At 43.2% G+C, this 18478-nt stretch overlaps 1 protein-coding gene across 9 annotated transcripts in view; it reads left to right on the top strand.

Annotated features, from left to right (window-relative positions):
- TLN2 (talin 2) overlaps window positions 1-18478 on the top strand; it is a 458983-nt gene that overhangs the window by 344408 nt on the left and 96097 nt on the right. For all 9 annotated transcript variants that reach the window (XM_032297261.1, XM_032297255.1, XM_032297258.1 and 6 more), the window contains 6 exons: window positions 4476-4684; window positions 5801-5920; window positions 6927-7124; window positions 8196-8335; window positions 16035-16128; window positions 17981-18070. In XM_032297261.1, the coding sequence (XP_032153152.1) occupies window positions 4476-4684; window positions 5801-5920; window positions 6927-7124; window positions 8196-8335; window positions 16035-16128; window positions 17981-18070 (851 nt within the window). The remainder of the gene's footprint in view (window positions 1-4475; window positions 4685-5800; window positions 5921-6926; window positions 7125-8195; window positions 8336-16034; window positions 16129-17980; window positions 18071-18478) is intronic.

Raw genomic sequence — 18478 nt, 5'->3', positions numbered from 1 at the left:
TGGGACTCCTTTAGAATTCTAGGAGAAGGAAAAGTATCATAAAGTTCCTATAAAATCATGAGATAATAGGAGAGATTTAAATTTCAAAAATTTCTACACTTGCCTGAAATCTTGCCAGCTGTTGTATAGATGATGAAATTCATGGTTAATAGAGAAAAGACTGCTTTACAGGTTGCATCATCTGATACTGATAACATCCAGGAAGACAGGCTTTCTAGCTGGTGTCTGAAAAGCAGCCTAGAAGTAGCCCCATTTAATTTTGGCAGGCATTGGAAGGCGGTTGCATAAGTGGGCACTGCATGTATGATGCCTTAAAGATGAGAGAAAAGAAGGCTGATGGAAGGAACTGACGATGGTTAAAGTAAAAGGCAAAGAGGAAGTGAGGAGTAAGCGGATAGGGCTGAAAAGGTAGGCCAGGGTCCGATCCTAAAGGGCCTCATAAGCTAAAATAAATGAGTTAGACTTTAACTGAAGAATATGTGAACATGTTTTTCAGCTGTGGCCACAGTTCAGGTTGCTTTTTGTATAGGTTGCCCTTCCTCCTGTGTGTAGAATAGATTGGTTGAAGACAAAGTAGTAGGCAAGCAGGCTGCTGCATTAACCCAGGTAAGAGGTGGTAGTGTCCAACAGTGGAGACAAAGTGATGGACTGAAGAAGCAAAGACCTGATTGTTCTTGGTGACTATTTAGAAGTTGGTGGAGATGGTAACATAAATGATTTCAAGTGTTTGGCCCTATAGCTGAATGAAGAGCTGTATGAATCACTGATGGGAACACAGAACCATTGGTAGGAGTAGGGGAGGTGAAGTTCAGAAATGCTGGGTTCAGCACTAAATGTATTCCATTAGAGGCGCTTGGAGAATATGCAGGAAGAGCATCATTAGGCAGCTAGATCTTTGGCTCTGAAACTCAGTAGAGAAGGCTGGACTGGATGATACAGATTTGAAAATTATTGGTAAAATGATAATGATTGGAAGTAGATAAGTTTGCCAACAGGGAGTGGTAGAGTAAGAGACAGTTGATCAGTTGTAACCCCGAAGAACCTGGCTACTTAAAGAGGAAACTGGCAATGGAAATCTTTGGAAGAAAGAAGAGTACGGAGCTATGGAGAGGGCAGGAAAACCAGGTGAGAGAGATGTCTCTAGAGCCATGGACACAGTTGCTGCCCAGAAAGTCATGTCAAATGGGAGACTTAAGCATCCATTCGCTTTAGCAATAAGGTTACTATTCTCCTTGTTGAAGGCAGTTTCAGGAAAGTTGGGGAATGCATGGGAAGCAAGGAAACAGGGAGCATGTGTGGACAACTTCTCCCTGGATCTTGGGTTGCCCATGAGCTGCTACTGGGCTCCATTCTGATGCAAGTGTGTTTCTGTTTGGTCAGAGCAGTGTACAAATTATGTTTCTGTATGGCTGATTACAGTGACACAGAATCCTTTGTAAATACTTTGGAACAGATAAAAGATTTGTGTCATACGAGGTTTTTGCCTTGTGAGCTTGCTGTGTGGCCCAATACTGTCTGGATACACAATCCACATGAATTCTGGTAAAGAATAGCAACCATTATGAAGAATGCTACTATATTTGATATCACTTGATATGCCTTCATAAGACTCTGTTACTGAGTATAATTTAAGATCCAGATGGCAAGAATACTGTGAAAGTAATCTGTGTTTTCAAAGGACTGTGGTTATTGAAACAGAAATCTGCTTTATATTTCACACTGGTGGTTCTGGCATTGTGATGCATACTTTGACTACATGAACAGTTCCATTTGGAGGGTGTTGTGTGCTTGGAGATCTGACTCTATAGTGATTACCATTGAGAATGTTGCTGTGCGTTCAGCCATGCACAGCCGTGGTGTTCGTTGGGCTTTCTGACCTCTGGTGGCCATGCTTCATCCTTTTGATGGTATGGCTTCCTCTTTCCAGAAACCTGATCCCTCTCAAGATGATCCTTGATGTGCTTTGAGATTTCACAGTGAGTCATTAGCAGAAAACTTAATGGGATGGACCAGCTTAGGTTTTTGGAATGTAGGCCCTCCGATTTCTGTGTTTAATTGCCTGAGTCTATGAAAGGTTTTTCACTAAATGGATTTTGCATAAACATGTCTTTTCTAATTGCATATGATAAATGATTTACCCCTCCAAACTTATATACAACTCTCATAGGAGTGGACCCAAGAGTCCTTATGACAAATGGGAATACAAGAGGAGAGGTCTAGAAATCACAGCCTAGAATCTGCAATGGTCAGAGCTAGGAACTCAGCCTCTCCCAAAATCCATGGGAAACTGAGGCCCAGAGGGAAAAGGCAGCAGTCTAGACCACACAGCTAATCAGCAGCAGAGCCAGAGCCAGATGAGGTCTGAACGCCCGCTTTTCTGAGCAACGGCATCCTTCAACCCTGTGCCAAAAGCTTAAGCGTAAAATGGAATGACCGTTCTCAGATTGTTTCTGTCCTTCACCTTAGCTTTTTGTTTACCTTTGTGCTTTCTCTTCTGGGCTTCTCCTCTGCCTTAAAAACCACTTAGTTTAAAATTTTCATTCCACCAGCTGTACTCAGAAGTGCCATGGGATAAATGATAGATTGGCAGCTTTGTAATTTACCTTGATTAGATCGTAGTTTTATATCCCAGCTGTGTGATTTACTAAATATTTACATATTAGCAAGTCTGCAGCACTGCAGACCCGTCTGCTTTTGTGGATCTGAGGCCTTTCACACTCTATTGTATTGCACAGCCTCGTCCTCAGTGAGGAAAAGACCACCTGCTGTGTGGATGCTGACTCAGCTGAAGCAGTGTGAAGACCACACTCACTGGTGCCTAGAGACCTTCCAGCGCAGTCCTGTAGCAAATAGTCATTTCAAAGTTGAGTGCAAGAGAGACATTGATTTGTGTATTTTTCATATGAATCTCACATGTTCTAACAAAAAGGGCTCATAGTTCTCTACCCTAAAGAGCACTATAAGGAGTATTTGACCTCGAAGTGAGGAAAGCTCAGATCTAGCTCTGTTGCCACCTCTGGAAGTGTTTGTGGGCAAGGTACGTCTCAGCGCTAGGCTTGTTTCGTCAGATGAGCTCTAGGGTACGCTGTTCAGTGAATCTCAGGCTTATATGTGTTGTGGCGTCTCCAGCCTTCATTCTCTTCTAGGGTGTGCCAAGGACGACAGGCTAGGTAGTAAGGCTCATGTTTATTCCACATAAGGTGGTGCTACAGCTTGAAAGAACTAGTTTATATTCATAGTTTATCACCAAATCCCATCATCTGTTAGATTGGAATTTAAAGATAAACAGGCACTTGACAGAAGAGGATATCTAAAGGGCCATTAAGTGCGTGCAAAGGTGCTCAACATCATTACTCATTAGGGATATAAAAGTTAAAGCCTCCTTGAGATGCAACTACACATGCATCAGAATGATTACATTAAAATCTGATGCTACCTGGTATTGGCTAGGATGTAGAGCAACTGCAGCTCTTACAGATTGCCAGTGGAATGTGTAATGGTAAAATCATTCTGGAAAACTGTTTTTGTAGTATCTTCTAGAGCTAAATATATACTTACTCTGTGACCCAACATTTCATCTCCTGGGTTTATATCTAGGAGGTATGATTCCATATGGCTACCTGAATATGCATATAAGAACTTCCTTGGTAGATTCATCCAAACAGCCCCAAAGAACTTTCTTGGTAGATTCATTCAAACAGCCCCAAATGGAAAACAACCCAGATATCCATCAACAGGAGAATGAATAAACGAATGTTGGCATATGTATATAGTGGAATACTATACAGCCAGAAAAAAAGAATGAATTGCCACACATCACATCTTAGCTGAAGCCTGCACCATTATTGTCAGAGAAAGATGGCAGACATAAAAGAATACATATATGTGGTTCTGTTAACATGAAGTTTAAGAACAGGTAAAACTAGTCTAAGGTGATAGACATTAAAATGGTGATTACTTCTGGTGTGAAGGGAGTGTTGACTAGAAAAGGGCACAATTGATGGTGGGTATGTGGCCATATCCATATGTACCAGTTCACTGATCTGCACACGTAGACTTGGTCACTGTATCGTATGTAAGTTGTGCCCCAGAAAGACGATTAAGAGGAAAGATACATTTAAATGACCTCCAACAAACATGTTCATGAACCTACCTGGGCATGGCCATCTGTGTACTCACTCCCATGAACTTGGTGTTCTAGGTCTAGGGACATGTGGGGCAGTGGGAGCAAGGGAAGTCAGGGGGAAGTTAGTCTTTAGCATTGCACTTATTGTAACGTGTCTCTTGGTTTGGCCCAGAGCCAGGGGGATATGTTTCTGAAGCTACTTCTTCAAGAAACACAGCAATTTGAATTTTAGAAAAACTGATCTGCAGCTACCCTTCTGTGCCAGGCCCTGGTCCAGAAGCTTATTCCTAAGTAAAAGGTGACATTTAGATGGAATCTAATTGGAAATCTGATGGGCTTTCGTCCCCAGGGGTGGCTGCTAGAGAGACAGCCCAAGCTCTGAAAACGCTGGCTCAGGCTGCTCGGGGAGTGGCTGCGTCAACGACCGACCCGGCAGCTGCCCATGCCATGTTAGATTCTGCTCGAGACGTGATGGAGGGCTCCGCCATGCTCATTCAAGAGGCCAAGCAGGCCCTGATTGCACCTGGAGATGCAGAGAGTCAACAAAGACTGGCTCAGGTGAGGCTTGGAATAAGAAATTGTGGTTTCATGGTCATCATTAACATGGACATGTGGGTGAGCTGTTTCCTGGGTGCTTTTCCTTGATTGGAACACTGACACAGCAGGTGATTTTAGAAACTTCCAGAGGTCATAACAGTGCTGGCCATACATGTTATGCACTTTTGTAAGTCTTGTATTCTCATTAATGTGTGATCTGCTTAATTCACAGTCAACAGAGTATATGGGTGCCTTTGAATTCTGTCCTTAGGAGTTTCAGAGCCAGGACATAACATGCTTGTTCTGGGCCTATGTGTGCTGAGCTATCTTGCTCTTCCTAGCCAGGGGGTGAGGTAGATCCAGTAGGGCTGGCCACTCAGAAGTTTCCAACCCTGGCTCTCTGTTACTTCTTTGAATGATTCTTCGACTGCCTGATGGAACCAGTTGGCTAAGGAGCATCCAGGCAGAGTCCTAGATGTGGGGCTGGGAAGGAGATGGCTTAGATGAGAGGGAATGACACTGCCCACTCCAAAGACCTTCCTTCTAATTGAGGATACCGAAGAATGCAAGCAGGGAGCCACTAAACATTCCTAGGCAGCATGAGGGCAACTCCAGGTTGTGGTCAGAGCATCCCACTAGCCTCTGGGCAGAGTAAGTTTTGGGAAGATGGCCTCAGAGGGTCACTGAGGAGAAATTAACCACAGGCCTTGCTAATTGTGATCCAAAAAACTCAAGGTCTCCTACCTCGGTGACCTCAGCAGGGCTCCCAAGAAGGGAGATACTTCCATTTGTCTTGCTATAAGAAATGTTTGCTTTAGAACCTGACTTCATCCTGGAGAGTTATATGTTTGAATCACAAAACAGTGGATTAGCCTGGCTTTGGGGAACAGGAGAATGTGCTGTGTCACTGTGTCAGACCCTTTGCTGAGACAGAATGTTAATCCCAGTAAGAAGGTGGACATCTTCTCTGGGGCAGGGGGCCTGGACGAGGGGATATAAGACATGTGACAGAGGCAGGTGAAAGCTGGTGGGTCATTTCCGTATCTGTTTCAACTCTGCATGTTGTCACTGCTCATTCCCAACAAATGCGCAGAAATGTTTGTACATAAAGGTGCCTCTCTCCCTTCATGAATTCAGGTGGCTAAAGCCGTCTCACACTCCTTGAATAACTGCGTCAATTGCCTCCCTGGGCAGAAGGATGTGGATGTGGCCTTGAAGAGCATTGGAGAGTCTAGCAAGAAGCTGCTTGTGGATTCGGTGAGAGGTTCTTGGGTGGGGGAAAGGCTCACGTTAGGTGTGAGTGAAGTTGTCTTCTCTCCATGAGACCTCTGAGCGGCTAACCTTTCCTTTAGGAGTCCTGTTTTTCTGACCAGTCTTTGTTTTCCTTGTTTTGCTGTCTTATCAACCAAGTTCCCAGGTGGAGCTTTAAGTTTACTTTTTCTTTGAACCCGTGTTACCATTTCCTCTTGGGTCATCCCAGTGAGAGAGGAAGGGGTGTATGTGATCACCTATCTTCTTATCACAACTTCTCAGTTAGTGACACTCAGGTGTCGGAAGGGTACACGTGTCCAAGACTCAGTGAGAGAACAAGTAGTCTGAGGAATTTCACCTTCGGGCCTGTTCCCTGAGTCTGCTGCAGGAGGGCTTGTGGTCATGCATCTTTGTGTCTTCTCTGCACAGGTGTAGAGGCAGTGTATGTGGGTGATGAATAGAGTCTAGCTTCACTCCCTAGAACTTTTCACAGATGGTTATCATTCTGCTAGATGACGTTTGTATTCTGTAAAAAAAAGTTATCACCAAAGACCACTAATATAATTGGTGGCTATTAGTTTGGAAGAGCATGAGTTGAAGTTTGATAGCATCTGCCTTTTAGTTTACAAAGCTAAAACTTTGAGAGTTATTATCTTAAGAGAGACAACATCAGGTAGAGTTTTAGAGAATGGACTCTGGAGGCAGGTTGCCTTGGTGTGGATGCTGTCTCTGCCACTTAGGAGACCTTGAGCTCCTGAAGATAGCTTACATTTTTAGATCCTCAGTGTCTAGCAATGAGTAGGTGTTCTACAAATTTAAATAAATGAATGAATGAATGTATATGTTGAGGGTCAACTCTATTAATAAAATGGGCTGAGATGACTCAGTACCTTTTAGTCGTGATGACTCAAATGCATCCCTGAAGAGCCTGTGTCCCCTCCACGGCACCTTCCTTTTATCCCTCCCCTGCAAAGCAAAATGTCTCATGGAGTGTGCCGTCTGTTCCGCATAGCTACCTCCAAGCACGAAGCCTTTCCAGGAAGCCCAGAGTGAACTGAACCAGGCAGCCGCTGATCTGAACCAGTCTGCTGGTGAAGTTGTCCATGCAACCCGGGGCCAGAGCGGAGAGCTGGCTGCAGCCTCTGGAAAGTTCAGTGATGATTTTGATGAATTCCTCGATGCTGGCATTGAGATGGCTGGCCAAGCTCAGGTGGGTGTGGAGGTGGTTGTCCGGAGTTGACCTTAGCCTCTCCTGTCGGATGGACGATCCATCCCTGAGACTGACTGAACAAATAGGAAAAGGGAACCTGTAAATAGCCAGGCCATGGTTGCATTCTTTTCGCTGCTTAGGAAGCTCATGCCCTCATGGGAATGGCACTCCCAAAGATGCTATCAGCTTATGCATTATGTGCTGTTAGTAATGAAGGATAACTTCTCCCACGATCCCGCAGCAGAATGCATAGTCTTACTATTTGGAGGGAGAAGAGGGGAAGGGAGAATGTTTAACAGAGATTAGAACAGCTCTTCGTATGTGGGATAATACAGTAAAAATATATATGTATTTGAGGTTTAGTGGGCCCATTCAAATGGTGTGTGTCTAATACCAAGTGTCAAGTGATTAAAAATTTCCTCTTTCAGATGAGCAGATAAACCCCTTGTTTAGAGCAAGGGAGCTTGACTGATCTAGTGTCAGCTTGTGGAGCTGTTTTTTTTTTTTTTCTGCGCTCCTATGATCTCCCTAAAGGAGATCACCAGGGTGTATCTTCTTCTAGTAACTGCAAGGAATTGTTTCTCAGATGGCAACCAGGTGAGAAATGTGTCCTTTCCCGAGTCAGGAACTTCAGGGATACAGTGAGCTCTGAATGTTGAGACAGTGCTGATCGTTTGTGCCAGGCTGAGACGTACGGCTCCTTGACAACTCCAGCATTGTTGAGCAAGATGCTGGAATCGCTGCCTGGTCTTTGCATTGGCTCACGGCTCGCTCTCCTCCCACCCCACTCCCCGCTTAATGCCTCTACTTGTGAGAAAGCACAGCTCTTGGCTGACCCACCTGGGGATGGATTTCTTTCCCTATGGCAAGCATCTTGATCTGAGCATCTGTTTGAAGAAAGGTAGACACTGGCCAGTGTCTCAATGAGTTAGGCAACTGCAGGCTAATTGGATTTAACGTGATCTATACAGATAACGTGCCTCCATGTCAGGATGCTGCTCCTCGCGCTCTGAATGCTTCCTTCAAGAAATGGACAGGCCCTAATTGCTGTGGCTCCTTTTGACCTTCCAGACAAAAGAAGACCAGATCCAAGTGATAGGGAACCTGAAGAATATCTCGATGGCATCCAGCAAGCTGCTGTTAGCTGCCAAGTCTCTCTCTGTAGATCCAGGGGCTCCCAATGCGAAAAATCTCCTGGCTGCAGCTGCAAGGTAGGAGTCAAAATGTTCCAAAATGTGGTCCAAAATGTGCTCTCCTGTGTGGTTAAACAGTGTCGTTGCAGTCTGAGATGTGCCTGACATCCTCCTACTTTTCCTGAGCAAAGAATTGGTGCTGTCCTTAGGTCATGGGAGGTGGAGCTGAGAGTGTTGGAGTTTTATAAAACTGCCTCATTTCCATGTTCTTTCCTCACTAAAAATATCTTCTGTCTTCTCATACAGCCTTTTCAGTAGAGACTGGCTTAGACTTCAGTTCTTTTTTGAATTGTAAACGCAATGGATTAAGTAGATTTTTTTTTTTAAGTAGTGTTATATGTTTCTGATTATAAAATAACACATGCTTCTTGAAAAATCAGAAATACTGAAAAGCAAAAAGATAAAAAGCAGTGCTCAGCAAGCCATTCAACAGACATTTATTGAGCACTTAACTCTGTGCCTGGCATCAGTGTGAGATTGAATGTAACATGTTGTATCTGTATAGGGAAGGCTCCACTTTAGGATGAGTAGGGAGGCAGTGGGAATAAATTGTTTTTGGAAATAGAGTAAAACTTGAGTGTGAATTTCAGATGATTTTGGTGTCCTTCTTTCCTGTTGGTTTCACCCACGGAAGTGGGCAAAACAGTAGTTTCTGCTCCAGGACCACAAGTTAGTTCAGTAACTAGTGGTTGAATGTTGGTAGGTGGAGCACTGCAGCGACAGCCCAGGGAGGTCTTAAATCAGCAGCACCTCTTTCATGCTCCTGAACCCAGAGAGTAGGGTTGTTAGGATTCTGTGGTGGTGCAGGCATGTTTTCTTAGCATTACTTAACATCACATTATATTTAAGAAAGCCGACAATGGAGAGAGATTAAAAGCAGGACCATTAGGGAATAGAGAGTAATTGGAAGCCTTTTCAAAATGTGCAGATTCGTGATTTTTGAAAAGCATACCTTCAATTCTGCTTTCTTATTTTAAACTTGGTTTTGTTTGTTTGCTTCGTGTGTGTGTGTGTGTGTGTGTGTGTGTGTGTGTGTGTGTGTGTGTCTTTATATCTCCCCTGGGAGCTCAATGGCTGTTTTTAAATTGTTGGCATCAAGAGACCTGAATTATATTTCAAGCTTTAATAACTGACTGACTCAGTCACATTGGTCAAGTTGCTCAGCCTGTCTAAACTTTCCCATCTGCAAAGTGGGGGTGTGAACTATGTCATCCTTAAAGCTCTCTTTAGCTCTGAGCACATCAGATTTCATGGTACTCGTGGTCCAAACCTGTCCTTCCTCCCTTCTTGGCTTGTAGTGTTGTTTTTGTGTGTGTGTGAAGGTTAGACACTGTCGGAGCGGCTTCCTTGCACACCCTCGAGTTTCTTCCTTCACTCCTGGAAGGTACATCTTAACTGCAAACAACAGCTAGAGTCGCTCGGGGACTGGAAAATTATCTTCCCATCTCCCCATCTCATGCCTTGTTTGTGACTATTCTAGTAAATAAGTGACCTCCTTGATGGCAGGAGAGATGGGAGGTGGGGATGGGGGTGATGTCTGTTCTGTTGAGCAGCTGTTTGTGATAGAAACCCCCCCTCTCCATCATTCCTTTTTTTCCCACAAAGAGCGTTTGGATAAGGCAACTGACATTTCCAGGTACCTGAACTCAGATGTTTTTCATTATCTTCAATTTTTTGCATCATTTCAAAATTACAGTTTCCAACTTGGAATGTGTTCACTCTCCTAAATTGTGGGAGGGAGGAGAATGTATAAATTGCCCTTTTGAAAGCCAGATAGAAGGAAACAGACCCAGAAAGAATATTGCTGGTATATGGCTCTGTGAATAGCTGCAGGCCCCCTGGTGGTGGCTTCGAAGAAAGGACCTGGGGAGAAGGGAAGAAAAGGCTTTCTTTGCCTCTCTGTCCTGGCTTTTAGCAGTTAACAGAGAATTGCCAGCCTAGTGGTTTCATAGTCAAGTAAGTACTTAAAAATTATCACATGAAAATGATTGTCTCGGGATGGAACTGCTACAAGAAAACGCTGGCACATTCTCCTTGGTTTCTTGGCACATTTTGGCAAGCTTGTGCTCCCTGGGGCTGTTTCTCAGCAGAAACTCCAGCCAGGTCAAGTGGGTCAGGCGGGCTCCTCTTGAGACACAAAGCTCTGCCAGGCTGAAGTTCATTCATTCATTGTCTTATTCTTTCATGTCTTCATTACATAGATTTTCATCACAGGCCTGATAGGGGCAAGGCCCGGTACTGAGTGCCCACTGTGAATGAGACAGGAATGTGGCCCTGGGGGAGTTAGGCAGGACTCACCACATGTTCCCTCACTTCATCCGGGCCTAACCCAGTCTTGCATAAAAGTACACAGGAAGCTGAGCAGCAGGGATCTGATCATCATAGTCCTCAGTCTTCAGTCCTCTGTCCTCCCTGTTCTTGAGACTGTCATGCCCTGCCTGCTTTCTTTGTGTGTCCTCAAAGTCCCCAGAAATGCCACTGCAGGGACCCAGGCCTGGACCAACTCAGCCCTGTCCTGCTCCTGTGTCAACAGTCTTGAACCCCTACTTATTTGTGGTCACCCTAGTCCTTCTTGCTCTGGGAAGAAAAGGTTTGCTTCTGGAGAAAAAGTAAAGGATGTCTTTTTCCTCTTTTTTTTTTTCCTTTTTTTTTTTTTTTTTTTTTTTTTTGAGACAGAGCCTTGCTCTGTTACCAGACTGGAATGCAATGGCATGATCTCAGCTTACTGCAATCTCCTCCTCTGGAGTTCAGGTGATTCCCCTGCCTTAGCCTCCTGAGTAGCTGGGACTGCAGGCATGTGCCACCATGCCCGGCTAATTTTTTATATTTTAGTAGAAACGGGGTTTCGCCACATTGGCCAGGATGGTCTCCATCTCCTGACCTCGTGATCCACCCACCTCAGCCTCCCAAAGTGCTGGGATTACAGGTGTGAGCCAACACACCTGGCCTCCTCTGTTCTTAATTCTGCCTCTGAGCCTAAGTACACTTTGGGACCCTACCCCCTTGGTTTTGTATCCCTAGGGGAGAGGAAGTCATCTTTTATTTAGTGTCTGGCTTGTTCATCTTCTTCCCATGTACCTGATTGGGCTCTGGCTCTTTTCTGACAAGTTGGGTGGAGCTGGAGACCCGTTGTCTCCCTTCATCAGCCTTTTCCCCAACCAGGGACTGGTCAGGTGCTCCCTAAACTTAGTCAAGGAAATAGAAAGCTAGCTTGCAGTTTCAAAAAGGAAGGGGATATCCTACCTCTGAGCACCTTCCCTGAATCACTGCTCACCACCACAGTCATCCTGGCCAGGACGACTCCAGAACTGAGAAGGCTTTAGGCCCACAGAGGCCAGCATCAGACCCCTGGGCCAGGTTTCAGCTGCTTTCCAGTCCTCGGAGGGCACTTCCTAGGAACTTGCAGGTAGCACCTGCCTCCTCCCTGGCTTCCCTTTGGTCTGAGTTTCTTGTTGGACAGGGCTCCTCCTGTCCCCAGAGACCATGAAGCAGCACAAATGAGAAGAGTGTGTCTGCTCTATAAACTCAAAGGTGTACAAGAGACCTTTGCTCTCTGTGGGTCTTACCTAGAATGTTTCCTTCTCTCTATCCAAATCAGGATCTCACTTAGCCCTGACTTTTCCAATTGCTTCAGTCCATATCGAGCCCTCCCTTCCAGGCGGACTCTGTGCCCTGTGACTGGGGCTTTCATTTCCTTCTGGCTCCCTGTGAGTCCCCACATATATCTGGTCCCCTGCTCAGAGATCCATCATGTCCAGCCTGGTGTCCCACCCTGGCACTGCCTTCTTTCATGCAACTTCTTTGGATCTTCTCATTGTTTTGCCTTTTTGATTAGATTGCAAACACCTTGCCATCCTAGAGAGCTATAAATGATGATTTTTGTTGCTTCTAATTGTTTTTTTTTTTTTAAGATGAAGTCTTTCTGTGTTGCTCAGCCTGGTCTCAAACTCCTGGCCTCAACCTCCCTAGTAGCTGGGATTATAGACACAAGCCACCATGCCTGGCTAGATTATTTTTTAATCTCTGTGCCTTGAGCATAATGGGACCCAGGAAATACTGATAGGTGGATTTCTATTTGCTCTTTCCTCCTTTCCCAGGCGCCTCTTCCCTGGAGGCAGGAAGAGAGATGTCTGCTGCTGCTTTTTACCCTCTAATCTCCTGACTGGGTAACTTGTGCTTAACAGGCGATCAAAAGCACAAAGTGCTTGACTTTCTTCTCACCCTTCACCCCAATTCTGTATCTGCTTGAAACTTCTAGCCAGAGCTCTCACATTTGCATTGAATCCATTCAGTGTCTCTGAACACTAAATGTTTTTTTTGCCTTAACCTGTTTTAACCATTGAAGTTGTAGATCCCAATTTTTAGAAACTGAGAGTAGAGAGATAAGCCTAGATGAAAACACTATCTCTGGATGGTAGAATTATGGCTATTTATCTTTTTTGTATTTTTAAAAATGAACTTGTATAGCTTTAATCATTAAAAGACGATTATAAACAAAAATAAATAAAAGTAACTATAGTTCAGGTCTATTTGGGTTTACAAAGAACAGAGACCCTCCTAATTTTGGCCATATTTTTTATGATAATCTAAATTGATTAATTTCTAATGGGGGTAGATTTATTGAAATTTTTTCTTTCAAAATAACATTATAAAGTTCCTTCACATTTTAATGTATGTCATTCTATCATTTGCTTTGCACATATATGTTTATTTTTTAGACTGGAAGGCCCATTCTATTTATGCTGTTTTGTAAATTTTATTTAATCTTGTAGCGTAAATTTTCGTCTATGACATTAGTAATATGCCATTCTCTGACCTTTAATGGGTCCTCAGGATTTTGTTGTGGGCTGTATATTTATTTAATCCTCTCTTGTTACATATTTGGGTTGCTCCTTATTCTTTAATAAATGACTGCTGGAGTTTAAAACATAAATATTATATTTCATTGTCAAATTTACATAACCATTTGCCTCTGGACCACTTAGCTACTTATTTAGCTATGTAATCTCCACTGCAAAATGAGTTATGGGAATTCGTGATAGCTAAATAATGCTTCTTAGTTCTGGATCAGTATTACCCAAGCATCTCATTTAGACTCGCGATGCTGTGCTGGCGCTTTTGTGGATTACCCAACCACAAACCCTTAGTCTGTTGGTTTTTGTCCCAAGTTTATATTTGAAAAAATTTTACATCCACAGAAAAGGTTAAGAAATTAGTTGGCAGCTTTCCCACAGCTATATATCCTCTGGATTCACCAATTATAAACACTTAGTTTTTAATGGAAGAAACTTTAGTAACAAAGGTTTTTTGTTGTTGTTGTTTTTGTTTTTTTTTTTTTTCTTTCAAAGCACTATCGCCCAGGCTGTACTGCAGTGGTGCGATCTCGGCTCACTGAGTACTCCGCCTCCTGGGTTCAGGCAATTCTCCTGCCTCAGCTTCCCGAGTAGCTGGGACTACAGGCATGCACCACCATGCCCAGCTAATTTTTTCGTATTTTTAGTAGAGACGGGTTTCACCGTGTTGGCCAGGATGGTCTCGATCTCCTGACCTCGTGATCCGCCCACCTTGGCATCCCAAAGTGTTGGGATTACAGTAACAAGGTTTTTTAAAAATACAGATAAATAGGAAACACAGAGAGAATTAAGCTAAATAGAAAGATTCTGTGACATGTGGAAATATCCCCAAACGCTCATGCTATTATGATGTTACATGCCAGCCGGTCCTCCCAGAAGTGTGCCTCTAGACCACCACGTAGAACAGGGTGCTGGACTCCCCAAGGGACACTTTAAATGCACACATTGAGGAGCACCATCCTCCACAGTCCTTGGAACTAGGGATTGTCTGGGTGTCTCCTTATTCTTGTTTTGCTTTACACCATAGAGAGCACAGTGCTGCCCAGTGACACTTTAATTAAATAGTGGTCCCCAAATAAATGAATCACCAGAGTCAATCTTACAAAAACTATATTAGAGTTTTTCCTATCACCCTAGCTCAATTTAAAATTGAAAGCAGTATCTCCTCATCAAATAATTAAGCTGATTGCATTTCTGCATTGGCAACATCATTTTCTGTCTAATTTGATATTCTGTGGGAAGCTGCAAAGCCAATTTAACTAATAAAATGAGGCATCTTTTATATAGTGTTGGTGATTAACAGCAATATGTGCCTGTTTTATTTTTGTTTAGCTTGTCTTTTAGCTGCAGTGGTTAGAAACTGAGTAGGAATTCTGGGCCCTGTCAGAAGTGTGGACCAGTTATGACACTGCAGAAAAGAATTATGTATTTGGTTTTTGAGTCAGATAGGCATGAGTTTAAGTCTTATTTCTGACTTATGCTTATTTGTAGCATTCTCTTTGGGAGTTAGCTCGGATTTTTCATTTGTAAAATTCATGGGTTTTCAATTTTAAGATTTAGTATAAAACTATTCGTTAAGAGAGTATGGTATTGACCAAACATCCACCACGTAGATCAGTGGAACACAATGCAGAGTCCAGAAATGGACCCACACAAATATGGTCAATTGATTGTCAACGAAGTTGCAAAAACAATTTAGTGGGGGAAGAGATTGTTTTTTCAGCAAATGGGGCTGGAACTATTGGACTTCCAAATGCAAAAAAATTTTTAAAAGAACTACGACCCATATCTTGTACTTTACAAAAAGTTAACTACAAATGGCCATGAGTTTGAAATCCATGTCATTACCTGAGACAAATTAAACAGGGGCTGCTCAGGTAGAACAGAGTCCTTATCAATGTAAAAAAAAAAAAAGCAGGGCTATCTCTTATGTTCTAAGAATAGAAGCAAGTGAAGTCATGCAAGAGTCCCTGGTTTATTTCTGTTCATGTTAACAAAGAAAATAGCAATTTTAATGAATAATTTTGAAGTAGCTTTAGGAACCAGTCATTCATATAGAATTTAATGGAAGGAAGAAATTTTAAAATCATAGGCACAGTTTATGTCTTTTAAAATGCACAAAATATTCAAATTGTTCAGGTTATCTTATTCCTTGGGGACTGCAGTTGACCCCTGACCAATGCAAAGGTTAGGGGCACCGATACCTGCACAGTAACAAATTCGCATGTAGTTTTTGCTCCCCTAAACTTTACCAGTAGCCTACTGTTGACTGGAAGCCTTGCTGATACCATAAACAGTTAACACATACTTTGTATGTTGTGTGTATTATGTACTGTATTCTTATGATACATTGAGCTACTATCAAAATAATAAGGAAGAGAAAATGTACTTTTCATTAAGTGGAAGCGGATCATCATACAGGTCTTCATTGTCATCATCGTCATATTGAGTAGGCAGCGGAGGAGGAGGGGTTCATCTTGCTGTCGGAGGGGTGGCAGAGGTAGAAGAGTTGGAAGGGGAGAAAGGAGAAGTGGGCACACTGTTGTGACTTTTACTGAAAAAAAAAAAGAAAAAAAAAACGCACTTATAAGCAGTTTTGCACATTGCAAACCCATATTGTTCAAAGGTCAGCTGTATTAGGACCCCTTCCGGGTCTAGCAAATAAATAATCAGAGGCAAGGTAGGGTTTTTCATTCTGTCTTCCCTGGATGTGGTTCATTTTTGGTTGTATAGATCCTCTGTGGAAGAGTTCTCCTGGGGAACCAAGCTGAAATAGTGAATTAATTGTATTTCTGGTGAGCCTGTAAAGCATTGTAGGGGAAATTACTGCTGATCCTTAAAAAAAAATTCTGTTTCTGTCACAGAGCTGTGACAGAGAGCATCAATCAACTCATCACTCTGTGCACCCAGCAAGCTCCAGGCCAGAAAGAGTGTGATAATGCCCTGCGGGAGCTCGAGGTAGGTCCCTGGGAAGGCTGCTGAGGACTCGAGGGAGGGAGAGCCTCTGTGTCTGTGGGTCTGCCTGTCTATGTCTGTGCCTGTTCTTTCCCTATAGGGCTAGTTTTCTCTTCTCTGTCCTTGCCTTTTACCTTTCCTCGGAGGCTGTTGAGGCCGAAGTTCCAATCCAAGTGGAAAGAAGCGGAAGAAAAACTAGATTGAGTGAAGTTACCATTCCTCCTTCTCCTTTTTCCAGTAGGATGAGATGTATTTTGTTAAAGAATTATTTATTACCAACAGGAAGAGGCCTGTGGTGTTGGGTGTAGGCTGAAGATCAGCAGTTTTTACCTAAAATATATTGGAGAGATTATTCTGGAACAAATGGGAGAGAGCTAGAGGCTAGTATAGGTGTGCTTTTGAGTCAAAATGATTTTCCCATACATCGTATTCTGTACCATATAGGGGGCATGTAAAAGGAAACCTAGCACTAACACTGCTTACACAGTCAAGGTGGCTGTGGGATCCCGAAGAGCCCAGAACACAGTGCGGGTGCTTTTCATCTTATGTTCATACTCGTGTTATTTATACTTGAAAAGTTAGTTATCCCCATAGAATGTGTGTGGGTAAACATAAAATTAGCCTACCTACTTGTATGTCCTAACCTGCAGTCCTAAGCAATGCAGGTTATACTGAGATGCCTAATCGGTATCTCAGTAGATATGGGTTGGTTGTCCCAAGGTCCCTTCTGTTTTCTGGATGATCAGCATGGGTCTGGCATGGTGGGAATACCCACTGCAGCTCCTGAAGTTTGACTGAGGCCCTCGTGCTGGCACTAGGCCATTGTGCACAGCTGGAAATGAGAAAGGGATTGTTATCACAGGACAGATGTATTCTGAAAACAGTTGAGAATGTTTCCTACATTGGCTGAATTACTACCCTGTTCTGCTCTGTTCACATTTGCAAATATGAATATGTGGGCTGTTGATCTAAATGAGCTCTCTTGGCCTAGGTGCCAATACTCCATCCCATATTGATATCCTTGGTTGAAAAATTATGACTACTTTAGGATTGCTGTTACTAAAACAATTTTGATGATCCAAGGAGTGGGAAGAGGTTCTTGAATGAAATGAGCTTATTCCTTAGGCTGCCTGCCCTCTTTCCCTCCCATCTTTAACAGCTCAGCAGTTCCCCTTCCTGATCTCCCAGCCCCCCACCAGCCTTTGTAACTCAAATGACTGTCTTTTTGTTGGCTGTGCCCCAAAGACTGCTGGGTCCTAATGTACATTCTCACTCCCTGGGGAGGAGGCTAAATGGCTGCATCCCCAGGAAAAGTCCCTTACAAGTGGTGATCAAAGGTCATTACAGTGCCATGACAGAGCTAGCACTGGTTTTCAGTGGCAGTTTGGGGGAATTATCTTCTTTCATGCCTTCCCATTAAAATGTTCCAAAGTTGGAAAAACTGAGCGTTCTTACTAGTCATGAAGAAATGAATGAATGGCCTTTTTGAAATTTAAACTCCTTAGAATTATCCTGCAGAGAAATTGTGCTAATTGACCATGCATGTGTTGCCTTGTATTAATGTTCTAATTTTTTTTTAATGTCCTTCTGTGTTTGTTTCTTTTCCTTCAAAACAAAACAAGAAATTCTCATCTCTGGCAAAACTAACCAGAGACCCTCTCCCCTATAATGACCATTGTGTTGCTAACAGGAAATCTGGTCATGATACCATGATCTAAATTCTCAAAAATCTGAGTAAATGATTGCTCATGACCAGACGTCTGTATATAGACGGAAAGTTGATAGTTGGTAGTTTGTGTTGAATTTCTCTTGCTCTGTGACATTTGTTTGCTTTTTATGTTGTGTTCTTCTGTAGACTGTGAAGGGGATGTTGGACAATCCTAATGAACCTGTTAGTGATCTCTCTTACTTTGACTGCATTGAGAGTGTGATGGAAAACTCCAAGGTAAGACTGCCTGTGCCGTAAGTCAGAAGTTAGCAGTGCTCGTCAGTGTAGGGAGAAGCTTAGACATGCCTTATGTGCCTCTGCCTGTGACTGGTTAGCAGGGCTAACCGCGTGTAGCATGCAGCCTTTTTGTGCAGCCCATTGCTCAGGAGCTTCCTGAACTTGAGGGTGCATCAGAATCACCTGGAGGGCTTGTTAAATACAAATTGCCCACCCCCAAGTTTCTGATCTAGTAGATCTGAGATGAAGCTGAGATACTGCATTTCTGACCATCTCCCAGGTCCTGCCCCTGTGGTCCAGGAACCATATTTATTTTGAGAACCATTTCCCCTCTTTTTTCACAGATTGGTCTTAATGTGAGTCAAATTGTGTATTTTCTTTTTTTTTTTTTTTTTTTTTTTTTTTTTT

Source organism: Sapajus apella, unplaced genomic scaffold, assembly GCF_009761245.1.
Source record: "Sapajus apella isolate SASKATOON/1434 unplaced genomic scaffold, GSC_monkey_1.0 scaffold37, whole genome shotgun sequence".
In the NCBI taxonomy this organism is placed as follows: Eukaryota; Metazoa; Chordata; class Mammalia; order Primates; family Cebidae; genus Sapajus; species Sapajus apella.
Note: the sequence above shows the minus strand (reverse complement) of the source record. Positions and strands in the feature narration are given on the sequence as shown.